General features: G+C 37.8%; 1 protein-coding gene across 2 annotated transcripts in view; it reads right to left on the bottom strand.

Annotated features, from left to right (window-relative positions):
- Positions 1-638: 638 nt before the first annotated feature.
- DUSP16 (dual specificity phosphatase 16) overlaps positions 639-23509 on the bottom strand; it is a 71030-nt gene continuing 48159 nt past the window's right edge. For both annotated transcript variants that reach the window (XM_011376024.2, XM_011376023.2), the window contains exons 5-8: positions 21209-21372; positions 11146-11305; positions 6100-6223; positions 639-4334 (exon numbers count right to left, since the gene is read on the bottom strand). In XM_011376024.2, the coding sequence (XP_011374326.1) occupies positions 3161-4334; positions 6100-6223; positions 11146-11305; positions 21209-21372 (1622 nt within the window). In that variant the 3' untranslated portion in view covers positions 639-3160. The remainder of the gene's footprint in view (positions 4335-6099; positions 6224-11145; positions 11306-21208; positions 21373-23509) is intronic.

Raw genomic sequence — 23509 nt, 5'->3', positions numbered from 1 at the left:
TCTTCTTGTCATCACCTACCCAATACACTCCTTGCTGTTAAATTTTCTTAAATCTTAACTAGAAAGCCTTTCACAACTAACTTAAATGACATCACCTATGATTCTGTCATTGCATCTGCTTGCACTGAAGGTAAATGCTTTATTCCTTTAATATGTAATTCTTTACTAACAAACTGAGACTGTTTCTAATCTCATAAGTCATCACATCCAGTGTCATTTATAAGCAGGTCATTAAGATGTACATGGCAAGGATGGAGAACAGTATTCCTCCTCAGTTTTTCCTGCAAGTATAAGTCTATTTACGTATGTTAAAATGTACCATGAATGTGTATCTGGTCTTTTAAATTCCTACTCTGTATTTGTTCTGAATTCAATCAGTCAGCAAATATTTACCAAGGGCCTTAGTGTGCATATGATGTAGACATTAAAGAATGAAGGCTGGCATGAAACTGCCAACAATCCAATGTTTCACGTGAATGATAGAGCACATAATGTATGACTACCTCACCATTTCATTTTGAGCTAATTACTCTTTGACATGAGAAAAACAGCATAGGTTCCACTACTGCCTCCTTTCACAGCTTGGACGTTGCTGTTCCCATCAAGTTTATAGATGCAAAGAGAGGTCCTTTCTCATATTTATGTATAAACAGGTACCAGTTTTGATTTTATTTTATCATATTAACACACATGACACATCATGAGAAATGCACAATTTAACCATTCAACAGCTTGCCTTACTCCAAAACAACACTATATTCATATTAAACATTTATACAGTCTTTCTACCTAACTTTACAAATGTCTTAAACCATTTTCCAGCATTTCTCACATAGAAGTCTAGGTTTTGCTCTTTAAAATCATCATTCTGTATCATCCTAGTAGATTCCAGGGCTTCCCCTACAATGACGCGCTGAAGAGACCCAGCCACCATGCCACCTGGAGACACCCAAGCAGCTCCAGGGATTGCCTCTGCGGCTGCCCCTTCAGTATGGTAGTCTTGATTCCAAGAACTGATTATTTGACATTAGCAATCAAGGACTAAAGGCTGTAGTGTATGACTACATCACAGGAAGGAAGGGGACCCATGGCCAAGAGAAATCTCAAATGATGGAAGGCAAATTTCTTCCCAAATATCTTGTCTAAACCAAGTCCCCCAACTCCCTTGAAACATATTTAACATTGAAGCTATTGCTTCCATTTCTTAAAAATGTTTAACAGTGTGACCAAACTCTGAAAGCAGTGTTGGTGTGTGTCTACACAACACATCAAAAATTACTGTGAAACCTTGAGAATGTCTGATTACATCCAAAATTTAAATGTACAAAGAAAAACTCAGATCATTTAACAGAATTTTTTCAATATGGTAACAATGCACTCCCTATGCAGTTTACTTTTTCTTCCTTCATTTTTAAACCCATATCATAGACCATTATCCGTGCATAACCAGTTATGTTATGTGAAGCAGATAATTGTCATGATCAAGTCAATTTTGAATCATGTCATTCTATGCTGGTTTTAGCAGTCACCATAGGAAACATTAAGTCACATCCTAGTCAAAGGACTGTCCATTTCTCAAACAGAAAAACCTGAGATATGAGTCAACAACTAGCTACACTTACAGTAAAGGACAATATAACACCCCCCACCCCTCAAAAAAGCTGCTGACGTGAATTAAGGCTTCAGAAGAGGGCCACACTGTACTTGACAAAACCCACGCCAGGAAGTTAAAAAGCAGATATGTACTATCATTTGTGTACTTGTTCTAATCACCTCCTATTTTCAGCTGCCAGGACTGATTCCATACAGTGACTGTAGGTTAAGGACTGAGAGACCACCTTAATCCCACTCTGTTTTGCTATGTCCCTTCTACTAAAAAAATGCTGGGGATGTTTTCTGAGAATAGCTTGGCTGTGGCTTTCCACTCTGCTCACAATGAAACAAAATTCAGCCTCCTCTCCTCACCTTCCTATAGTGTTTAATTCTGTACATTCCTTGCTTACGAAAGCCTCTCTCAGCCCTATTAGTAAATCTGAAAGTCTAAGGAAATTATAGAAATACCACCCTCATCACATGCTAAGGGGAAAAAACCTTGAGAAATAAGTTTCCTGCTTCTCAACAATTTTACAAACTAATCTTTCCATAGTTTTTCTCCTTCTTGGTAGATTCCTATAAATTCAAACTTATTGTTACATTTTTACAAAATGAAGGTGCTGCTGCTCTGCTACCAACCCAAGTAAATTCACATCTGGCTTTAAACCAAGTTAATCTTTATTTAAAGGATTAATAATCCCATTTTGAACAATTCTTTGATAAGGAGGGAAGTAGACCTTTATAGCCTCCCAACCTGAGCTTAAATAATTATGATGCCAGATTATTGGCTGTTACACTGAATCCTAGCTGGTTTCCCTTCTTTCTTCTGAAGCTGAGAAGAAAAAATTATCTCTAACCAGGCCCAACTGGAAATTTGTGCATAGACAGTTTGAATTGGTCTGAAAAGTGTGACTAGCTACCTACCTACTCACAATGCTGAGAAAACGGGCTACCAGACATGGTAGTGGTGAAAGCCCCAACTGTCTGAGGTACTGGGTTTGCTCTAAAGTAGATCTTGGAAAGGCCCCTAATGGTCTAAGCAGGAGAATGATACTCGAATTACTCTGCTGTCCGGTGAGCTCGGAGCTGTGAATCAGATCATTTCCCTTGGATTTACCACCATTAGGTTCCGTCCCTAGCAGGGTCTACCTGCCCGACCCACAAGCTGGCTCAGTCTCAGCGCTAAGGTGCACTACAGAAGGACGGGAGAAAGGCTAGTATTCGAGATCTCTGTAGTACAACATGAAAATGGCAGGGGATTTTGTCCTCCAACACCAAATAAAACTTGTTTAGTAAGAACGAGAGGATGTGCAATTCAAGGCATAAAATTATTTCATCTGTCTAGGGGGAAATCTGGCATCTACCCTTCTACTTTTGTTGAGAGAAATACGAGCTGATCTCTCAAATGCAGATGTTGAGAACAACTGTGTTGATCCATCTTTGCTTTTACACCATAGCTCCATTTTCCAAAATATATATGTATGTACATATATATATTTCAGATTTACAGGGAATATTTTTTGTGAATGAGAAAAAAACTCAATAGAAGTCACAAGTGTCTTTCTTCTCAGGAGACCTCAATGATCTCCATGCTGCCTGAAAAGCTAGACTGGCTACCCACTTTCCCCAGTTCTTCCCGCGATCTGTTCTCTGACATGATGCTCTCTCCAAATTCCATCTGGCAGCTTCTGCGTTTAAACTGCTTTTCAAAGGGGCTCTCTTCATGCCAGCTCCGCCGGGAGTCAGCTCTGTCACTTGGCTTCTGCCGTCTGCGCACAGAATAGAGCTGGTCACTGCAAGTGGGCAGTTGGCTACAGCTATAGGCAGAGTAACTGGCATTGCCTCCGTAGATGGCTGAGGCGGAGTAGAAGTGAGAGGACTCCGTGGCAAAATACCAGCTATTGGTCAAGGAAGGGGTGGAGGTCTGGGGAGCCAAGATATCTGAGTGCCAGCCCTTGAGCCCCAGCCCAGCGGCAGACTTTGCGAGGTGTTGCTGGCTGGTGGAAAGGCCAAAAAGGAAGTTGGTATGGTAGTTGTCCTCCACACTCCCACTTCGATGCAGTGGAGATAAGAGGGACCTTTGGGTGGCACCACTGTTGCTGGTTCTTACTGAATGTAATCGCTTGTTCTGGCTGTCTGAAGGCCTGGTAGTCTGAGGCTTCTTAGGGATGGTGACTTCCTCCTTATCTGGGCTGGTTTCTGGAGTCTGCTCTGATACTTCCTCAACCGGAGAGAACTGGCATAGCTTGTTGGGCCCATCCAGAGTCGTGGAAGGTTTGTAGTAGTCCAGAGCATCTTCTGATGAGAAACCATGCAAGGATGCTGCCATACTGGCCGAGTACGAAACTGATTTGATGTCCAGAGAGAAGGAACGCTTGAGCTTATTGCTGTCTTCCAGCTTGTCTGAGGACAGGTGGAGCCCGTTGAGCGCCTGTACCAGTGGGCTGTCCTCTAACAGTGATGGCTGAACGCTGGGCACACTGGCAGCATGCACAGGCCTTTGCCCTGCTGCCTCTGAGGTAGCAGAGTTGGCACAGGGTGGACTGAGGGACATCTCGCTTTTCTGTCCACCCTCTGAGACTGCAGGGACAGGTTCATTTGGCTTCTCCAAGTGCAGCAGCTTGAGTTTGCTCTTTGGCCCTGATGCTCCAGTCTGGTTCTTAATCTTCTTCTCATAGTCCAGCAGCTGGCCCAGAAAATTGAAGTTTGGAGATATAGTAGGTCTTTTTTCTTTCACAAATCTATGAAGAGAAGAAAAACAAAAAGACTTGAATTTTATGGCTATACTTTATCTTAAGAATGTTAAGTGAACAAATGAGATAGATAGGAATTATTAGGCATACCAAGTAATACCTTTGGAAGATTGTTTTAATCAGATATACCTCAAGGTGGAGAAAAGAAGGGCCTCTGCATTGGGGTGCTTTATAGCATGTCTTTGGAATATGCTAGAAAGGGGGGTGCCAAGTTCCCCAAAGCTCTAGTTTTAAGCCTCCTTATTTTGAAGGACTCAAAGCTTCCAGTGCAATTGATAAGAGATGGTTCCTTCCTTACCAGAAACTTCCCCACTGGTGCTACCATCAGTAAGTACAGCTTCAATTTCACAATATCAAAGCCTTCTCAAAGTCCCCGAAGTCATTTCCTCAAGACAATTCACATTTTTAATTAATGTCCATAAAAGAGTATCAGATGGCCAGAGCATCAAAGCATACATTTCTGGATTATTCTCTTTGTACAAACAATATGACAACACAACCAGCTACACAGTGGTCTCTTGTGTGCCTAGCACTATGCTAATATGTTAAATCGAGTTAAAAGAGTTTTATCTTCTTCAATCCTTAAAACCACCTTATATAAGGTGGTTGTAATTATCCCCAACATATAAGTAAAGTCCTTAAGTTACCTTCCCCAAATCACATAGCTACTAAGTGATGGCACTGGGATTCCAAATTAGGTCCCAGATCCTTTTTTGTCACCACCATGGTAAAGAAGGATTCATCGAAGGATCAAAACTAGAAATAAATAGCTTTCATGTTTCACTGTGGAACTAGACTCTTGAGAGAGAGTAGATAAATTCTTTAGTGGCCCCTGGCCCTCACAGACACTCCTCAGAAGATGCAGGAGTGAAACTACACTGAAAAATTATATTTGAATAAGAGAAAAATCAAAAATAAACTTGTAAATCAAGTAACCTAAAGCAAATTAACAAAGCCAGAAATAACTGGCTCAACTACAACAAGTATAAACACAGGGTCCTCATAAGACTCTGTACATGATACATGGCTGCCTTTTCTTCTGATTTTGTTTCTACATGACACAGGAGGACCTTAACGGAGAAAAGCTTGAATGGAGGATTAGGGAGCTGATGAGATAAATGGAGGACCTGTCTCCATCTCCTTCCAACTGAAAGTGTTCAGGCAGTTCGTTTCTTTTTTCTAAACTGTCCAATTGGAAAAAAGTCCAAGAACAGGCCAGCTCCATGCATCTATATTTACTGATTCCTAATCATATGAAAACTAACCACCTCTATCCAACAAGACATGCAGAAGACCCAGATTCTCCAGTCACTAAACAAAACCCCAGTCCTTGGTGCTATTGTCACTTGCTCGCCTCTATGGGTTTTTTTGGGGGGTGGGGAGGGGGCTTGGGGAGGTGGCGGATCTCAGTCAAAATTATATACTGCAAAATCTGGGCAACTCTAGGATATAGGAAATTTTACTCAATGAATAGAATTTGACAATTATTAGGTTTTATACTTGTATATATCAGGCTTTTTTTTTTTTCCACAGTGAAAGAGACAAAGTTTGAGGCAGAGTAGAAATGTATTCTGGAGTTTTTCTCACATGTAAATTAGAACAAATGATACTTCCCCAATCAGAGAAAGGTATAAACTCATGTAATAGGACAGAGATCAGTTTGTGGCAGCTGAGGATGAATCTGATACGTCAGGGTAGAATTAATGCTAAATTATAAAAATGCCTTCTACATAGGACATGTTCCTGTCCTCACCTGTAAGCTTCATCTAAGGACATGTCCATCCTCTTCATGATGTAGGCAATAGCAATGGTGGCGGAGCGAGAGATCCCAGCCAAACAGTGCACCAGGACACATCCATTGGAGGCCTTTGCTTTCTCTGTATGAGTCAAATTCAAGAAGGGTCACTGATAACAATTATGTCCAGAAGTGAAATCTTGTTTCCATTTATTTAGCCACTGTCTTTCATCTGACAATTCAAAGTACATCTCATCTATTTACAGATACATCCTTTCAATAGTCTTTTAAGGAGGCAGGGGAAGATGATTTCCCCACCATTTACATACAGGACAGTGAAAGTCCAAATGTGTTAATAAGCAACTTGTCTGTAACTCAGGGTGACTGACTTTTATTCAGTGCTTTTCACTGGGTATTTTTTTTAATGTTCTTTTTATTTTATTTTATTTTTATTTTATTTATTTAATTTTTACACCTATAGCACTTGGTCTTCCTAGGTAGTCTCCCATCCAAGTACGGATCAGGCCCGACCCTGCTTAGCTTCTGAGACTGGACAGGATCGGGTGTGTTCAGGATAGCATGGCTGTAGACTCACCGGGTATTTTTTACATTTGTTATTTTTAATAGCTTTCCCTGCATATAAATCCTACATTATGATTACATGATTCTACTTGTTTAGTGTAGAAAATCTAATACAGAAAAAGTATAAAGAAAATAACATCCAAAATTTTAATATTTAGCTAATACTGTTTATCCATGTTGTCTGACACCTCACCTTTTTTCTAGCTATGTAAGACACATTAAATTTTTTTCCAGTTTTGAGATATTGACATATAATATTGTATTACTTTTAGATGTATAATATAATTTGATATACGTAAAAGATATTAAATTTTTACAAATATTTTTCATTTCAAACGTATCTGACATACATTACCATTTAAATAGCAAGGAGGAAGGGAGGAAGAGAGACTTAATCACAATGGTATCACAACACAAAGAGATGCCAGCTCCAGCTTCTTTAAAATACTGATCCACAGAACATATAGTTTCCCTATTTTTCTTTAGGAAACTTTTCTGTATATCATAAAGTGGCTCAACTTCATTTGCTGAATTTAAGAAGAAAACCACGTATATACTACAAATCAGGTTCAGCAGGTCACTTTAATGAAGACCAAGGGAACTCACTGATATTCAGCAGTGATGGTCTGATTACATCATGTTGATTCCCCATTACATGGTAGAAGGACTTGTGGACATTTTGTTAGAACCAAGAACATTCAACAAACTTTGCTGCCATCTCTCACTGTTGAGGAACTTTAAAAGCTTTCTTGTGTGAGTGGATGAAGTTATTCCACACAGCCTGGAAGCAACTAACATTTTAACCAGTACTATGACTGCCTCATGTTACCTACCATGGAGCTAGATTCTTCCCTTTTCATTCTTGTTTTAGTTGATACTACCAAAAGTTTACCAGATCTTAACATTAATATTCTTGTAATTAACAGATATCCAGGGAATCTGCTCTGGCAGCTGAATAATACCAGGCTACTCTGATCTCACCACCTCTATTATAAATGTTACAAATTTCTAATGTATATGATTAATTATTCATTATGTACAAAACACCAGTATATATACTATATATACAAGTATATATAGCTTTCCTTTAGATAGGGAAATCAAACACAATAAAACAAAGGAACACAAAGTAACACTGAAACAAATAAGTACTATACAACATATTCTTATATGAACTCATGTACATCAAATCCCATGCCTACCTGGGCCTACACAGTTCTCTTCCTTCTCTCAGCTACGCAATATTTAGCCTATACCACTCTTAGTATTTCCTCTTTTGCCTTGGCTGCTAAGAAGCTCAAAGCTAAGGTTTTCACTCAATTACAATAGGCAATTGTAGTTCAGATTTTATTGTACCTTTCCTAGCCTTTTTATCCCATTGTAATGTGTATGTGTGTGAATATGTGTACTTTTTGATCTTAATCTCTTACTGTAAGCTGCTTTAAATTCTTATTGGAAATAGGTTGGGTTTAAAATTTTTAAAAATGTTGATAATATTCTTATTATTTTAAATAATTATCTCAAAACTAGGTTATAAGGACCAATAAGGATCTTGCTTCTAACATTTCCCTCAAAGGGTTTAACACTGGTCACACAGTATATACCCAGTAAATACTGGCTAGCTGATACATATTTTAAAAAGCAATCTTTATAATAAAAAGAGTTGGAAGGGAATAAAAAACAATGATAACAGATGTGTTAGGATGTTGAGGTTACAGGTTTCCTTTTCACTGTTTTCCAAATTTTCTACATTTTACGTATATTGTTTTTACAATTACAGCTCTTTTGATGATGTGTTTAAAAAATCTAATTAAAAAGTTATTATACTGGAATAGGGTTCATTAGAACATATTTCTTGGCAAAAATGAGTGCTAAACTGAGTGTTAAAGCAAAGAAGTAATATACATAGACCTGGCAGAGAAGAGAAGGGAACTGTGTGCTAGAAAGCTCTATGGTGACAAACTGCTCAGAAAATAGTCTGTGTTGGCTGGTGCTCATGCAGTGTGCAGGAAGTAACCAGAAAGAAGATTTCATAGGTGGGAAGCAAGTGCTGGAGGGTCTGGGTATGTTAGGCTAAAGACGTGAAAACAATTAAGGAGCCTCTTCAGTTTCCTGAATAAGAAACAAGAAGGCACTGATGGCGAAAACTAGGGGAAAAAAAAAAAAGCAGGTTATCACCACAGTAATTCAGGAAGAAAATCTAGGTTAAAAAAGAGTGAGAGGATAAGCTATAAGGGGTTAGGGGGAGCCAGTGAGGAAGTAAAGTAATAACTGAAGTTACAGAGTATAGCTCTAAGAGGAAAAAAAAAAAACCACCTCAGATAATTTTTAAAACAGCTATGTATTAAGAGTCAATTATAAGGTGGACACTTCGCAAGATAGTCTACCTATATTATCTGTTTTAATCCTCACGATATTCCTATGAGGTAGATATATTATCTTCAGTTACCAGGGGAAGGAACAAAGAAGTTTTAAGTAACTTAGTTAAACTCACTTAACTAATAACCAAGGGAGGCAGGACTCAAATACAGTTTGGCTCCAAAGTACATGCTCTTAATTACCTCCCTCATGCAAAGTCATGAGTTTGGTGTGGGTGAGGTGGGGCAGAAGGCCATATAAGCAGCCAGCTAGGATCGGGGGCACTTCATGAGTGTCCCATAGCACAGACAGGCAAACCGTGCTTACTGCTGTGAAAATACACCTATGAGTCTATACGTTATTAAGTATGGTATAAGACTACATCTTCAAATTATATGCTCTGCCATGACCAAACATGGCTTCAAACACCCTGGAGAAGATTAGCAGCTGTAATGAACAAGGGCTGACTCCAAAAGTGGGCTGGAGATTTTGCCCTGAATTATTGGATGGGATAAGGATGGTGACCCTTGTAAATAGGGCCAAGTAAGTGAAATACTGGTAATTAAAAATATTTTCAGATACTACAAATAAATTATATGTATTTGTGTATATTCAACCAATTTGGAACATGGTAAAGTTCCTTTTATATGAATTAAAAGTGGCAGGACAACCCCAACCTCTCCCAAGAAAGAAAATAAGTTAAGGGCAAAGTTATTCATAGTCTCTTTTTTCTATTAACTCGCCCAAAGCTTAGACATTGTCATGACTTAACAAAATCGGGTTCTCTTAAACAGATTCTGAAGTCACTCTTTTAGCTAAAATTAGAGCCAAATGTCTCTGGATAGAAATGACAAGCAATGAGAACACTGATCATAACTATTATCTTTTAAAGAGGCAAAAAACTGAATGATATGCTGAATATTTCCTAGAAGCACAATGGAGGAAGATTAATTCTGAGTTTTGTTTGTGATTAATATAAATTATTTAAGCCATTTATCTCCAGATGTTTCACAAATGCATCCTAACTAAAGATGAAAACTCTGAGAATCTGGAATCTTGAAAAAAGAGAACGTTTTTCAGAAATTACCCAAAGTTCCAAAAGCATTATCTCAAATATTTCTCTCACGAAGTATATACAGTGAGGGACTTAATTTACACAATCTCACTTTTTAAAAATGAATCAGTTCTTTGTACTCAAATTTATGTGCCTCTGGGGAAAAAGAAAAACAAAAACTCCCCATATAGAGTATCAATAGTCAACCTGGTGATGCTGCTCAAGAGCTAGCAACGTTTCTCCTCTGTTCACCGCTCTCCACTAAAACCACATTGCAAATACAGGGCACCAATTTGCTACCGGCAGGCCTATCCTGCAGCACCAAAATGGCACAACAGCACCGACGCCATGAGTCGGGTTGTGGGGTAGAGGAGTTCCAGGACTGGCAATCTGGTACTGATCAGATCTTGTCACAACCAATGCCAAGGAAATGAGCGAGAGAGCGAGAGCGAGAGCGAGAGCGAGAGCGAGAGCGAGAGCGAGAGCGAGCGAGTGAGTGTGAGTGTGTGTGTGTGTGTGTGTGTGTGTGTGTGTGTGTTTGATGGAATTTTATTAGCTCCAATACTACTTGAAATTATTGGCACATGGACTGAGGCTTAGAAATCTTGTGACATAAAGACTTTAAATGTAAGGGGATTTGTTTTCACAGGATTTGACTTTTCTCTGGGGAAAACATAGCAGCAAGGCAAAAACAGTTTAAGGAATGCCTCCAAAGTTTCCAAAAGTCTTTTATAGGATTTGAAAAAGTAGGTGAGAAATTTAACCCCAAAAGTTTAACTGATTTTCAAATACTGGCAAATACATAATCACAGATCCCATTAGGCTTAACCCTGGTAGCGTCAGGTTAGCTAGAATGTCACGAGACCAGTCCCTTAGGGAGAGCATGGCACATACACATCACCTTGGCCACTAACAGAGATAAGCAGCATCATGTATTGTTTTCAGATGTTTGAAATCTCTGAAATAGGCTCCTTTTCTCTAAAAAAAATAAAAAGGGAACGGAGGCAGGGGGCACACCCATAAATGAAACTATAACCCAAAGAGCTTGTGACATTACTTGAGCTACTTACCAATGAAATCTACAGATTTGTCCAACCATGGCAAGATTTTCTCACAGAAGCTATCATTCACAGGCACTCGCAGGAAGTGAGACTCAGGGATGAAGTCAGGCTTTGGGCAGGTATTGCTGGCATTTAACACATAACCAATCCCATTCTGTTGCATCAGCTCCTATGTAGGAAAAGAGCAATTAAAATGACTAATAACATACTAGCACGATCATTCTGAAAGAGTAAAGTTTAACATAATGATAAAAATTACTAGATTCCCTGAAATAATCGGAGTTCATTCTATTGGTGAATTCCAAACACCTAGCACAATGACATTTAAAGACAAGTTAAAAATAGAATTTTTTTAAGGGCAAAAAAGGCTGTTTAAAATACCATGCTTGGAGATCACATATCATTAATATAGTCAACTCTCTATTCATTTCTAGAAAGAGAAGTGGAACAAAGAATGTAAAATAAAACCATGACAGTTTACTATGCCTTTAGAATATAGTCCTGAGGTCCTTCAAACTCAAAATGTCAGAAACTCAATACATTACCTTTCTCCCTTCTCTACCCTAATTCTTGTTTCTTTCTATAATCCAAAATTGTTTTATGGTAATAACATCCCCCCAGACACTTGACTAGAAAACAGGACCATTTCATTTCTCTTTCTCATGGCCCCCATATCCAAAAAGTTGCCAAATCCCTTCTGTACCACCTTTCCCATTTATCCTCCTTCCTATTCCCAGCCACAGCTACTCAGTGGTCAGCCCTCAGCATAACATAAAAGCCACCAGGGAGCTCCTGAAGTTTGCAGCATTTTCCTCTCCAAACCATATACTGAACAAAAACTAGAATGATCTTTCTTATCATTAACACCGAGTAAGTGCTTTATCTACTTTTAATTTCATCATGTCTCATCGCCTGCTCCTGTCCCATACAACCTCCAAATCCAACATCACATGAACACCTAACCCTTCAGTGCTGCTGTGAGCACCGTTCCTGTCCTTAGCAGGCCCTGTTCCTCTTTCTGAGGACTCTCTTCCACTCTTCCTACTTTGTTTAAATTAACCTTGCTATGAACTCCTTCCCACTGATGCATAATCAGTCATTCCATTCTGTCCTTTCAAAGTACGTTGTTCACACTATTAGTAAAGCACCCGGCATACTGTTACACTTAGCAGATAATTCTTGCCTCTCCTACTACATAGGAAACTAGTGAGATCTTGGACTGATTCTTGCTTGTTTTTTCTACAGTCACACCAGGTACATAGCTGTATTCAATAAGTTTGTTCAAATGACACCCCATCTGCCATTTTCCAGGCGAGCCTATACAACCCTGCTTTATTTAGTCATCCATTGCTGCCTCTCAGGAAATGTTCTAAGCCTGAAACAATTCTAAGCAACTCTGGTCACTTCTTCCTTTTCTTGGAATGCTACTTCCTCTACAAATCTTTTCCAACTACCTGAAAGGCAGCAGGTAATTTTCTTCTTATTTTACCTTTCCAAAACAAGCCAATTCCCTAATCCCTTCATTTATCACATTTGGCACAACAAATATATTTTATTTCACATAAAAGGTATACTTAATAAATCCAGATCACATATGCAATCGTCTCTCTCAACTGTGAGATGACAATGTCAAGAAACAGCTTTTGGAACTAGGCAAGCTTCTTAAGAGTGACTGACCTTCAGCTGTGCCCCAGTCTTCTGATGGTCTCATTAGGTTAATAATCAGGCTGTGAAGATCTTAATGGTGTTTACTACTACAGCTTTTAAACTTTTGTACATGGAGCCAAGGTCACATCTGTTTTTCTACACTGGGATCACCTACTACCGTCTGATCAACAACAGTATCCCTCATGTAAGAACAGAAATGGGTCAGTCAGAAGGTAAAAGCCTTTCAAGCCTTTCTCACCAATGATCCTTAAGGAAAGGAAGCGTTTTATCTTTCTTTCCCCTTTCTTTTAATAGTACTATGAAGATTTTTTAAATTAAAAGAAGTAGTAACATTCCTTTCCACTTCAATAATAAAGACATAAAAATTTCTGAGAAAAGGGTCAATACTAACAGTGTTATCTCCTACATACATTCAGAAGACAACAAGAATTCTAAGGACAGAACAAAAGTCAATGACTATTCCGATCTCATTTCCCCACAGAGAACATAACAATGTACACTTCTGATAAGTAGCCTATTAAAAAACCTACATTTTGTAGAAATGGTCACTTAACCTAAATTAAATTTAAAAAAATCTGTTGGGCACCTTTTTGCTAGAGGTCTATTAATAATAAACTATTATGGCACATGGTACACGGTAATAAAATAATATCTAACATTTAATGAATGACTTCTATGTGCCAGGTACCGTGCTTAGCATTTAAATGGACTACCACATTTAATACTCACAACCAGCCTTTGACTTGGATATTATCTTCATTTTTAAAATGAGCAAACTGAGGCTTAGAGAGGTTACATAATGTTTCCAAAGTTACATAGCTACCAAGTGGTAGAGTCAAAATTCAAATCCAGGTATACTTATCTCCAGAATCTGTCCTCTTAATTGCTATATTCTACTGAAGTTCTTTTTAAAACAAATTCGATGGAGCAATGAAAATAACTAGCGTACGCAAACTTTTTTTTTAACTAAAAGAAGTATTAAAAGTTTTAATTTCTTTTTTACTCATTTTAACTATAACTTAGAAAGTAAAGGAACACCATGCTGCTCGTGGACTTGAGACTTTGGAGTGATTCAGGACACCAGATAAGCATCTGAGATTCATCCAAGTCGTATTCACCCTCTTTATTCCCCTACTGTTGCCTCAATTGCAGGTGTAGGCCTCACAGTGCTGGTCTTTCTGCCATGTTTATATTGGTATCTGCTGTGACAGTTTGAGGACTGGTTACCTATATGCATGTTCACTGCCCTCACCTGACTGCTGCCAATCACCAAACTGCAACAGCACTTCTATAGCTGGATGGAGAGGAAACATGACAAAGGGGCCATTCTGACCTCTTCAAAGAAACATCAATAATCTAAACTTACAATGCTGTTTTTATCTCAAAAGTGTTCTTCACTTATAAAACAATGTGCTATAAAAGATACATTTAACTAGTAACTTTATTTTAGATAACTGGCAAAAGAGGGCAGGAGGGCCGGGGAAAAAGACGTTAATGTGTTAAAATTGAGCGATAATAATTTAAACATGAAATGAGAAGAAAAAGAATAACTTCAATAGTAAATATAACTTGATTTATAAAAATTTTACTTAAAAATTTATTTATTAAATCGATTATCCAGATGCTATCTGAAATTCTTTTCTTAATAAAATGGGACTTGATAAATAAAACATGGACAATTTTAAAAACAAAAAAGCAAACAAAAATCCTAAAAAGTCACCATGTAAAATTTAAATATAATTTGGCTATTAAATTAAATACCATAAATAAGTACCCGCTCACCTGGATTGGTAATTACTACATCAGTGAAAAAAGTCAAAGGAGAAAACCATTAAAAATAATACATATGGACTTGAAACATTTTATTTTAACTCAGCAAATAAGTGTACATTAATTCATTAACTTCTGATGCAGGACCATGGCTTTTATTTTTATAGGTTAGCTGAAAAGAGTTCTTAAGTAAATCATAACCAAATGCATCTACTACTTAGTTCCCATTCCTTTAAAGGCCAAGAACTGGTAAAATAATATCAGTACAGAATCCTAGATTATGACTGTCTCCTATTTTACAGTTGCTTTCCTCCCACTTACTTTAGGAAAAAAAAATGTAAAGCCATTTGTCCTTCCTGAGTCTTTTGAAAACATTTAACTTAGGTCTCAGAAAAACGACTCTCTTCCCTCATTCATATTTCACCGGTGTATGTGATGTTTTAATTAATGTATATAATTATAACAAGTACACTGGTCTAAACAGGTTTGAGAACAAACACAATTGCCTCCTGGTGATGGTGGAAGGAGACGAGCTATATGGTGAGGCGCCTGTCGCTGCTCAGCACGAGGCAGGTGTTCGCCTGCTGAGGGCATGGGGGGGATGTATCTCTGAAGTCAAAGTTTCTGCTGAAGTTTCATATAACTATTAACTTGCTCTCCTGTTTATTTTTATGAATGTACAAATAAGTGGCTGAGAGGGCATCATATGTCAACATTTCTGACAATGGAACTATAACAGAATTACAATTATGAAGAATGGGTCTGACTGTTTCACAGAACTGCTTTTATTCAAGATGGATGTCAATGACTTCTTACCAAATTATTAAGATATTTACATAATTCATTCAGGTTTGTTTCAGTATGTTGTATAAAACATACACAACTGTACATTACTGTTCCATAATTAAACATCATAATCTTTAAGCTTCCAGAGAGCAGTCATCTTACATTGTTTAATATTTAGCTCAACTTTGTGCTAAGTCTGCTAATACATACTTTCTACTGATAAAATAATCTTTCTTCTCTGGCCTTCAAATATCCTTCCAACATTGTGTCCTCTTAATTCTTTGAACTCTTCACCTTAACCACTCACTCCCATGAGACTCAGTCTGGTCCCTGCCATTACCAACAACCACAACCCCTCTCTAATCTCGACCTCACCCAACCCACTCTTGAAGTCCTCCTCTCCTTCCAGCTTGCTCTCTCTTATCTCACTACTCCTGGAACCCTTCAATCTCCTCAGGACCTATAATCTGTTGATCCCACCCCCTTTTCTTTGTCCTTCGTCATCATGATGTCTGTCTTCCTTTCTTCTCCAACTTAAGATTCTGCGGTCAATCACTATAATCACTCTGTTGCTTTCACACTTAATTCCTACACCCCACTACTGCTTCTTCATACTCACTTGGCAAGATTACAACTCTGGTTAAATCTAACCAGGCAGTCTGCATCTTCATCCATGCAGCTGAACACACCTAGAAGAAAACACTCAACAATGCTGCTGGATCCCACTTTTAACTCATTGCTCCTCAGCAATCATTCTATTTCCCTAGTCTGGTTCACTTTTCCTTTCTTTGAGATGCCATTCCAACCATTTCTCTTTTCCCTCAAACCCTCTCCATATGTCCCCTTTTTATCTTAACTCTCAGATGATGAATGATCTTGTTTCTCACCACACTGAAAAAAATTGAAACAATTTAGAAGCAAAGTTTGATCAACTTCTACCACATTTACCAGCATATGTACTGATATACTTTACTTTCCCTCCTGTTACTGTGGATAAGCTCATTGTGGCATGGAATAATGAGCAGTACATGGATACTGGCCCCAGAAAAACCAGAGCATAGCTTAGCATGTTACTGTTCATTACCTGAATGATCTTGGGCAGGTTACCAAACCTTCCTCAGCTTTAGTTTCTTCACCTGTAATATAGGGCTAATAGTGTATATTTTGTAAGGCTATTATAAAGATAAAGTGACTGGCACATAAGAGTCCCATTAAATGTTAGTGCCCTTACTTTATCTTAAGAACAGCTCATGGGAATACCAATTGGTGCAGCCATTACGAGGAACAGTATAGAGGTTCCTCAAAAAATAAAAAAACAGAACCACTACATGATACAGCAATTATATTTTGAGATATTTATCTGAAGGAAATGAAAACACTAACTCAAAAAGATAATCTACACCCCCATGTGCACTACAGCATTATTTATAAATCAAGATATGGAAGCAATCTAAGTGTCCATCAATGGATGAATGGATAAAGACAATGTGGTATATACATATACAATAGAATATTATTCAGCCATAAGAAAGAAGAAACCTTGCCATTTACGACAACATGGCTGGACCTTGAGGGCATTATGCTAAGTGAAATAAGACAGAGAAAGAGAAATACTATATTATTTCATATGTGGAATCTAAAAAATGAATAAACAAAAAAACCAAACTCGTAGATACAGAGAACAGATTGGTGGCTGCCAGAGGCAAGAGGGGGATGGATGAAGGTGGCCAAAAGGTACAAACTTCTAGTTATGAAATAAATGAGTCATGGGGATGTAATGTACAACATGGTGACTACAGTTAATAATACTGTGTTGAATATTTGAAAGTGGCTGAGAGAGTAGATCTTAAAACTTCTCATCACAAGAAAAAAGAAATTGTAACCATGTCTGGTAATGGATGTTAACTAGACTTATTGTGGTGTGATCATGTCACAATACATTATATTGTACACCTGAAACTAATACAATATTATATGTCAGTTATATCTCAATTTAAAAAAAGCTCATAAATCATATGGTATATGAGTCAATAAGGCTGTTGCACCCTCTCCAAAATAAAGTTGTTGCTCCCCTCCAAAATAAGCTTATAATTTATATTTTTCACTAATTCCAATTGTGCTTTCTCCTAATTGGTCTTAATTACACTGAATGTAATTAAGTACATATGCAGCAGACTGGATATATAAAAAAGGGTTTATGTAGCAAAGCAGAAGAGATAACCCCCTAAGAATTTTAAAAAATGAATCCTGGTTTCAATATACAATTTAAAAGCTTTCAAAAATAATATTTGTGAGTCAAAAATAAATCTTAATTTTATTATGATTTTCATTTGCTATTTTTTTCCTTTAAAAAGTTTTTTCTCCTAAACCATGAAATGAACTTTCCCTTGTAGTTGGACTAATTTATAAATATGGGATCTATAATATGTTGATGTAGACTGTAGAGTAATATATACAATACAGATTAACATATACCCTTAATAAAATTGCTCTAGTTGGACAAGTTCTCCATATTCAGCAAAGCTGATAAGAGATCCCATTAAATCACCACGTGGGTACTGCAATTCTAGATAACAGAATTATAATTGTAATTTTTCTTTCTGAAGCCACTCCTTTTGCCTTCAAATTTGACTTTATGTCCTACTTCCTCCATCTAGCCGTCCTTAACCAACCACACCTGTTACCTGCTACTTCTATAATCTACATCATGATGACAATACTGACTATAAACCAGGAACTGTACTTGGTGCCTGGCCATTCCATCTGAACCTCACATGAACACTAGGAGGCAGGAATCATTAGTTTGTAGGTGAAGAAAGCAAGATTCAGTAACTTGGCTAGAGTAACAAGGCTGGTAATGTGGAGACCTGGGATGCAAAACTACCCACCTCCAAAGCTGGATCCCAGCCATTATGCCATGCTGCCTTGGTATGGAGACTTACAGTGTCAATCACCTTGTCTTATGGATTATGGTTTAGTGAACGGGTCTTGTCTAACCAATGTGCACACTGCACAGTATTCTATACATAGTGAACACTAAATAAATGCTGTTTTTACTAGTAATTTTGATGCTATTTGTCTTCCTGGGTCATATGGAAACCCTGAAAGCAGTATTTGGCTATGTTGTATCTAGGCTACTGCATAACTCTCATAAAAAAAAAAAACAAAAACAAAAAAACAGGTGGAACAATAAGGTAGCATAGCGAAAGCAATTTTGTATGGTAAAATACTGAAATCAGAAGCTACACAAAGAATATTGACAACACATTGTTTAAAACGGGGAAAGAGAGGACAGCAAAACTGCTTTAGTGAAGAAGCTGAAGTGCTTTACTGAAGATACAGCTCTGGCTTAGTAACTACTCATAGTAAGTAATTCCATCATACATTTCATGTATTAAGTGTGAAACAAAAGTCCTCATTTGAAATTTTAAGTGATAAGGGAGAAAAACGATCAAGAACTTTTGTCTTTCACATAGTAACTAGAGATTCTTGCTCAAATCCTACTCAGTTCAGATGGGAACTGGGCATCAGCAAACTACTTTTAATATAAAAAGCCGTTCCTGTTTCAACTCTAGTACAAAGACTAGCGGAGAAAGAACAGATTGTGAGAAACAAAAGTACAGTTGTGAGGGAAAAGAAAAACAAAAGTATTCTTTTTGCTACCAATGACTTCTTATGGTCTTTTAGAGAGGAGCCATATCTTTGAAACATAAGTAAGAATTAATACATGCTGAGGGTATTGATCTGGTAGCCAAAAGCCACATGTGGCTGGCTACTGAGCACCTGAAATGTGGTTAGTCCACACTGAGATATGCAGTAACTATAAAATACACACCAGATTTCAAAGATTTACTACATAAAAAAAGTTAACTATTTCAATATATTTTGCTTGCATGTTGAAATCATAATCCAGGTATGTTGCAGGTATGTTATTAAAATTATTTTCACCTGTTTTCCTTTTTTTAATAATGCTATTGGAAATTTTTAAATTATGGATGTGGCTTGCATTATGTTTCTACTAGACAGTGCTGAAATAAAACATGATATGGAAAAACCAGGCAAAGAAAATCTTAGTTGTGATTCAATAGACTCTTAAGATTTGTCAGTCCCTGATAACAGCGAGTTCCATTTTCCAGAAGATGAGTATTTCTGGTGTTATATAAACACAGGACTTAAAGCCAGAGTAGCTTGGGTCTGAGTTTGATCTTTGCCACTGACCAGCTTTCTGACAGTCTTCCATAACAACTTGCCCAAGTTTTTTCACCCATGAACTATCAGACTCACTCTTCCCACTACAACCATTTCCTCTCAATGCATCTATGTATGTATCCAGTTTAGTATATATATAAAAGCCAGTTAAAACAAGAAAACTGTTTCCCTGTCCTCAAGTCCAGGTTCCAGTTTAACTGCTCTCACCTTGCCAGCACTCACACATAATTGTTAACTGACATATTTGTTAAACCTGGAAAAGGTATGTAGCAAAATGAACTTGCCATTTAATTTAATGTCAAAGTAACTAAGATGATATGTAGCACAATTACTTGTGAAATTACCTGCTGGCTGACTGGTTAAGTTTTACTGGGGTAATTGTAAACAGGATCCCTAACTAGGAATTTTATTTTCTGATCTGAAGATTAAATAAAGCATCTTCAGCTTTACCCCAGGGAGGCATGTGACTTTAGGAAATTAATTTTGCTTTCTGTGACATAGTTTGCTTATCTCTAGAAGAGAATAATCATCACATGCTTAAGACATTGTGACCTCACCAGAAACGCTAAGTATATGCATAAGCTATCAAATTTCAAACAGGCAGATCTCAGTGGAAGAGCTGATTTATTAACAAGTGTCGAGGTAAAATTTTGAAGAGGCCGGAGTTTTGAGAACAAAAAAGAAAAAAAAAATGCTTCATTGCTGCCCAATTGGTTATTATTTTCCTCCTGGAAAGCCTGGCTTTCCCCTTGCTAAAGCAAGCTAATCTCGAAGCTTATTTTATAGACAGCCCAATTCTTTCAGTTCTTCAAGGAGAAAATGTTAAGGTACTGCCTTCATATAGGAAAGCAATTCTTGTAAATCACCAACAGCTGAATCAGTATCTTTGCTTTTTAAATTAGAGATGATGTAAATAAGAGGTTTTAGAAAAAGTCACTTTTGCAGACAGCACTGTTTTCTGGCACTGCTGGTTAAGAACGTATAAGCTATGGAGGCAGACAAATTTTAGTTCTACTACAGTTGTTATGCTTGTACCATTATGACAGTGGCCTTGATCGACATGGGTTCCTCTACTGGACACATCTTGTCTAGTACAGCCCACGTCCTTTCCAGCAAAAATCGATGCTCTTCCTTCTTTCTCAACAAAACTGCTCCAATAAGCCTCAGACCATGTGGCTTAGGCCTCACCATCTTTTTACCACCTTCTCCCACCCCTCCAGCTAGTGGTCATGACGTCCTCAATCCAAGCTCAACCTGAGTCCCTTTCTAGCGTGCTGCAACAATTGTGTGAAGTCAGGAAGTATTAGCTGTCCTGAGTGTGTCCAATTATTATAGTAGAACAATGAATACGCTAAGAAAATAAGACTAAAATTCTGAAAAATCCTATCCTATTCCAAGTCTCTTGGACCTATGAGGAACAAGCAAATATAACAGTTTAGGTTTCCTATGGCAATCATTAACATCAAACAAAACGGCTCTCCAAAAGATGATGCAACTGCTCTCCAGTGGAGTCATAATGAGAATGGTATACTTTCTTTCTGGGAGCCCAGTGTGTCTGAAATGACAGCTAATGGGCATCGCTGTTTCTCTAGCTGCTAAGAGTAAACCCTGCAGTGAAGGATATTTTCAAAGCACCCACCTTGTTGAGGACGTCTCGCTGGCAGCCAAGATAAAGATTGGGAAGAATTCGAGTTGGCCCAATGTTGGCAACAGGTAAGCAAGGCTGAGAAATGCAGGTAGGAACTAGAGTGGATTTTCCTTCACAAAGGCCAGGGAAACAACGGGAGAACTCAGCAAATCCACCTAAGAATAAATAGCATAAAATTATGCCATGCACACAGGTAACATTTGCTTCCCTCTCATCATCCTCCGTGTGAATATTTTTATTTTTTATTTTTTGTGAAATGTAAAGAGGATTTAAGCTAAGTAGCAAGTAAGCAAGGCAAGACAATTTATTCACAGAAACAAAATGGGGATATAAGAAATGTGAACTGGGACCAGATGGTATTTCTTCAAGATAAAATTGATCAAGAAAAAAATTCTTTCTTAAGTTTAAATCTTCCTACTATACAGGGTTTTGCTTTGTTTTGTTTTGTTTTTTTTTTTTTAATTGCAAAGGTATCACAAACATACTCAGCTCTTGCAAATATTCTCTATGTCAAGTTCTTGAGATTCCCTGGGCAATTTGACAAGGTTTCCATAATTACCACTGACTTCTGGGGTCTCCTGTTCATTTTGCTGAGCACTATAAAGAAGTGCTGACAGACACTAATTGGTTAGGCTACATGACGGCATTGTGGTAAGATTCCTTGACTCACAAAAATTCTGTTTTCTCCTATTCCTGTCCTTACAATGACCTGCTGTATGACCTTCATTAAGTCACAATCTTGCTACTTCTTAATGAAATCTATCTAGCCATAGGAGGCACTCTTACTTTCTCTGGGAAAAGAAAAAATGAATAAGGTCTTCGCTGGGTTCCAGATAAATCCCCTGCTATCCAAAGCCTCACTACTCACTAAGTTCAAACTCAGGAACCAAAGAGATTTGGATCACAGAGAACACTTATATATTTTAAATACTATTTAATTAAAAAATAATTAACATGTCAAAGTCTTATTAGAAGACAAGGCAGCCCCGATTTTACCTCTTTAATCAAGCCTTAAACAAGACCCTAAAAGTCTCATAAATATTTATGAGATCCATAAATCCATTTCCTTAAGTTACATTCTATCAGTATTTAATCAACTACTAGAAATATACAAAATATGTCCTCAAACAAAAATGCAGAAGTACAGGGTGTTGAGAGGGAGTGCCATCCCTTATTCGTCCCTGTATTTATGTTCAACTCAAGCATAATCTGCTGGACTCCTGTGTCTGTTTGCTCAGTATAAGTTCCATAATACAGCAAGCTAAGATGGCGGGAAGTCAGTGACAACTACGCCATCTGCAAAATAGAAAAGTTAGCCTCCAGCCTGACTAAGTATCTGCACTGTTTTACTCATAAGCAGTTTGCTTGCTAAAGTGCTTAAGGTAACCTGATGGAAAGAATAGGTGGTTCCATTATAGAAACCCCAAATTCCTTTGTGTGACAGATCCTCCAAGTCCTCGAGATCTTTACCTGCACGTTTCCATGGTTTCATTTCTTACCTTTTCCAACCATGACCTTCAGCCATACAAAACTTATTTCACACTTTCATTTTCTTCTCCCACCCAGGAATACCAACACCACCACCACCACCACCACCACCCCACTCCGTGCCTGCACACATCACATATAAACCACACATGTACAAGTCCACGATTATGCAACAGAGAAAGTAGAGCACCAGGCTCTTATATATACCAAGTCCAAATCCTAGCTTCACCACTTTCTAGTTGTCTGATTTAGGCAAGCTATTTAAGCCCTCTGGCTATTAGTTTCCTCATCTATAAATAGGGCTAATGATCATACCTACCTCATATTGTTGAAAGGATCAGTTAACACATCTAAAGTACTTTGTGCCCAACACATAGTAAGTACTCTACAGGCATCAGTAATGATTATTTCAACAAGGTGATCATACATTTAGAACCAGCCTCAACTGTTGAGGCCTTTCTCCACCCCTGACCTGCAGCTGGTTGTTTAGCTACACCTTGTTAGGATTCACCAGACACACAAAGTGAAAAAAGCAATGCTTCTAAGATTATATTTCCCAAAGTGTGCTCCAGAGTGCTGGTGTCCTGAAGGAAGCTGATAGATGAGATATTGGTCCAAAAAGTAAGAGAAATACAGCACATCATATCTCCCTGGAAGAGTCAGACAGCACATTAAGGACTCTGAAAAGAATCTCCAAAGAAACTAGTTTAATTTTATTAAACTCAAGTAAGTTTCCCAAACTTATTTAACCATGGAATTCCCCTCCCATTTCTCTCCTAAAATCTATAAATAACCAGAACTCAT

This window comes from Pteropus vampyrus, unplaced genomic scaffold (genome assembly GCF_000151845.1).
Source record: "Pteropus vampyrus isolate Shadow unplaced genomic scaffold, Pvam_2.0 Scaffold283, whole genome shotgun sequence".
NCBI classification, from domain to species: Eukaryota; Metazoa; Chordata; class Mammalia; order Chiroptera; family Pteropodidae; genus Pteropus; species Pteropus vampyrus.
The sequence above is the reverse complement of the archived record's forward strand: the minus strand, read 5'-3'. Positions and strand labels throughout refer to the sequence as shown.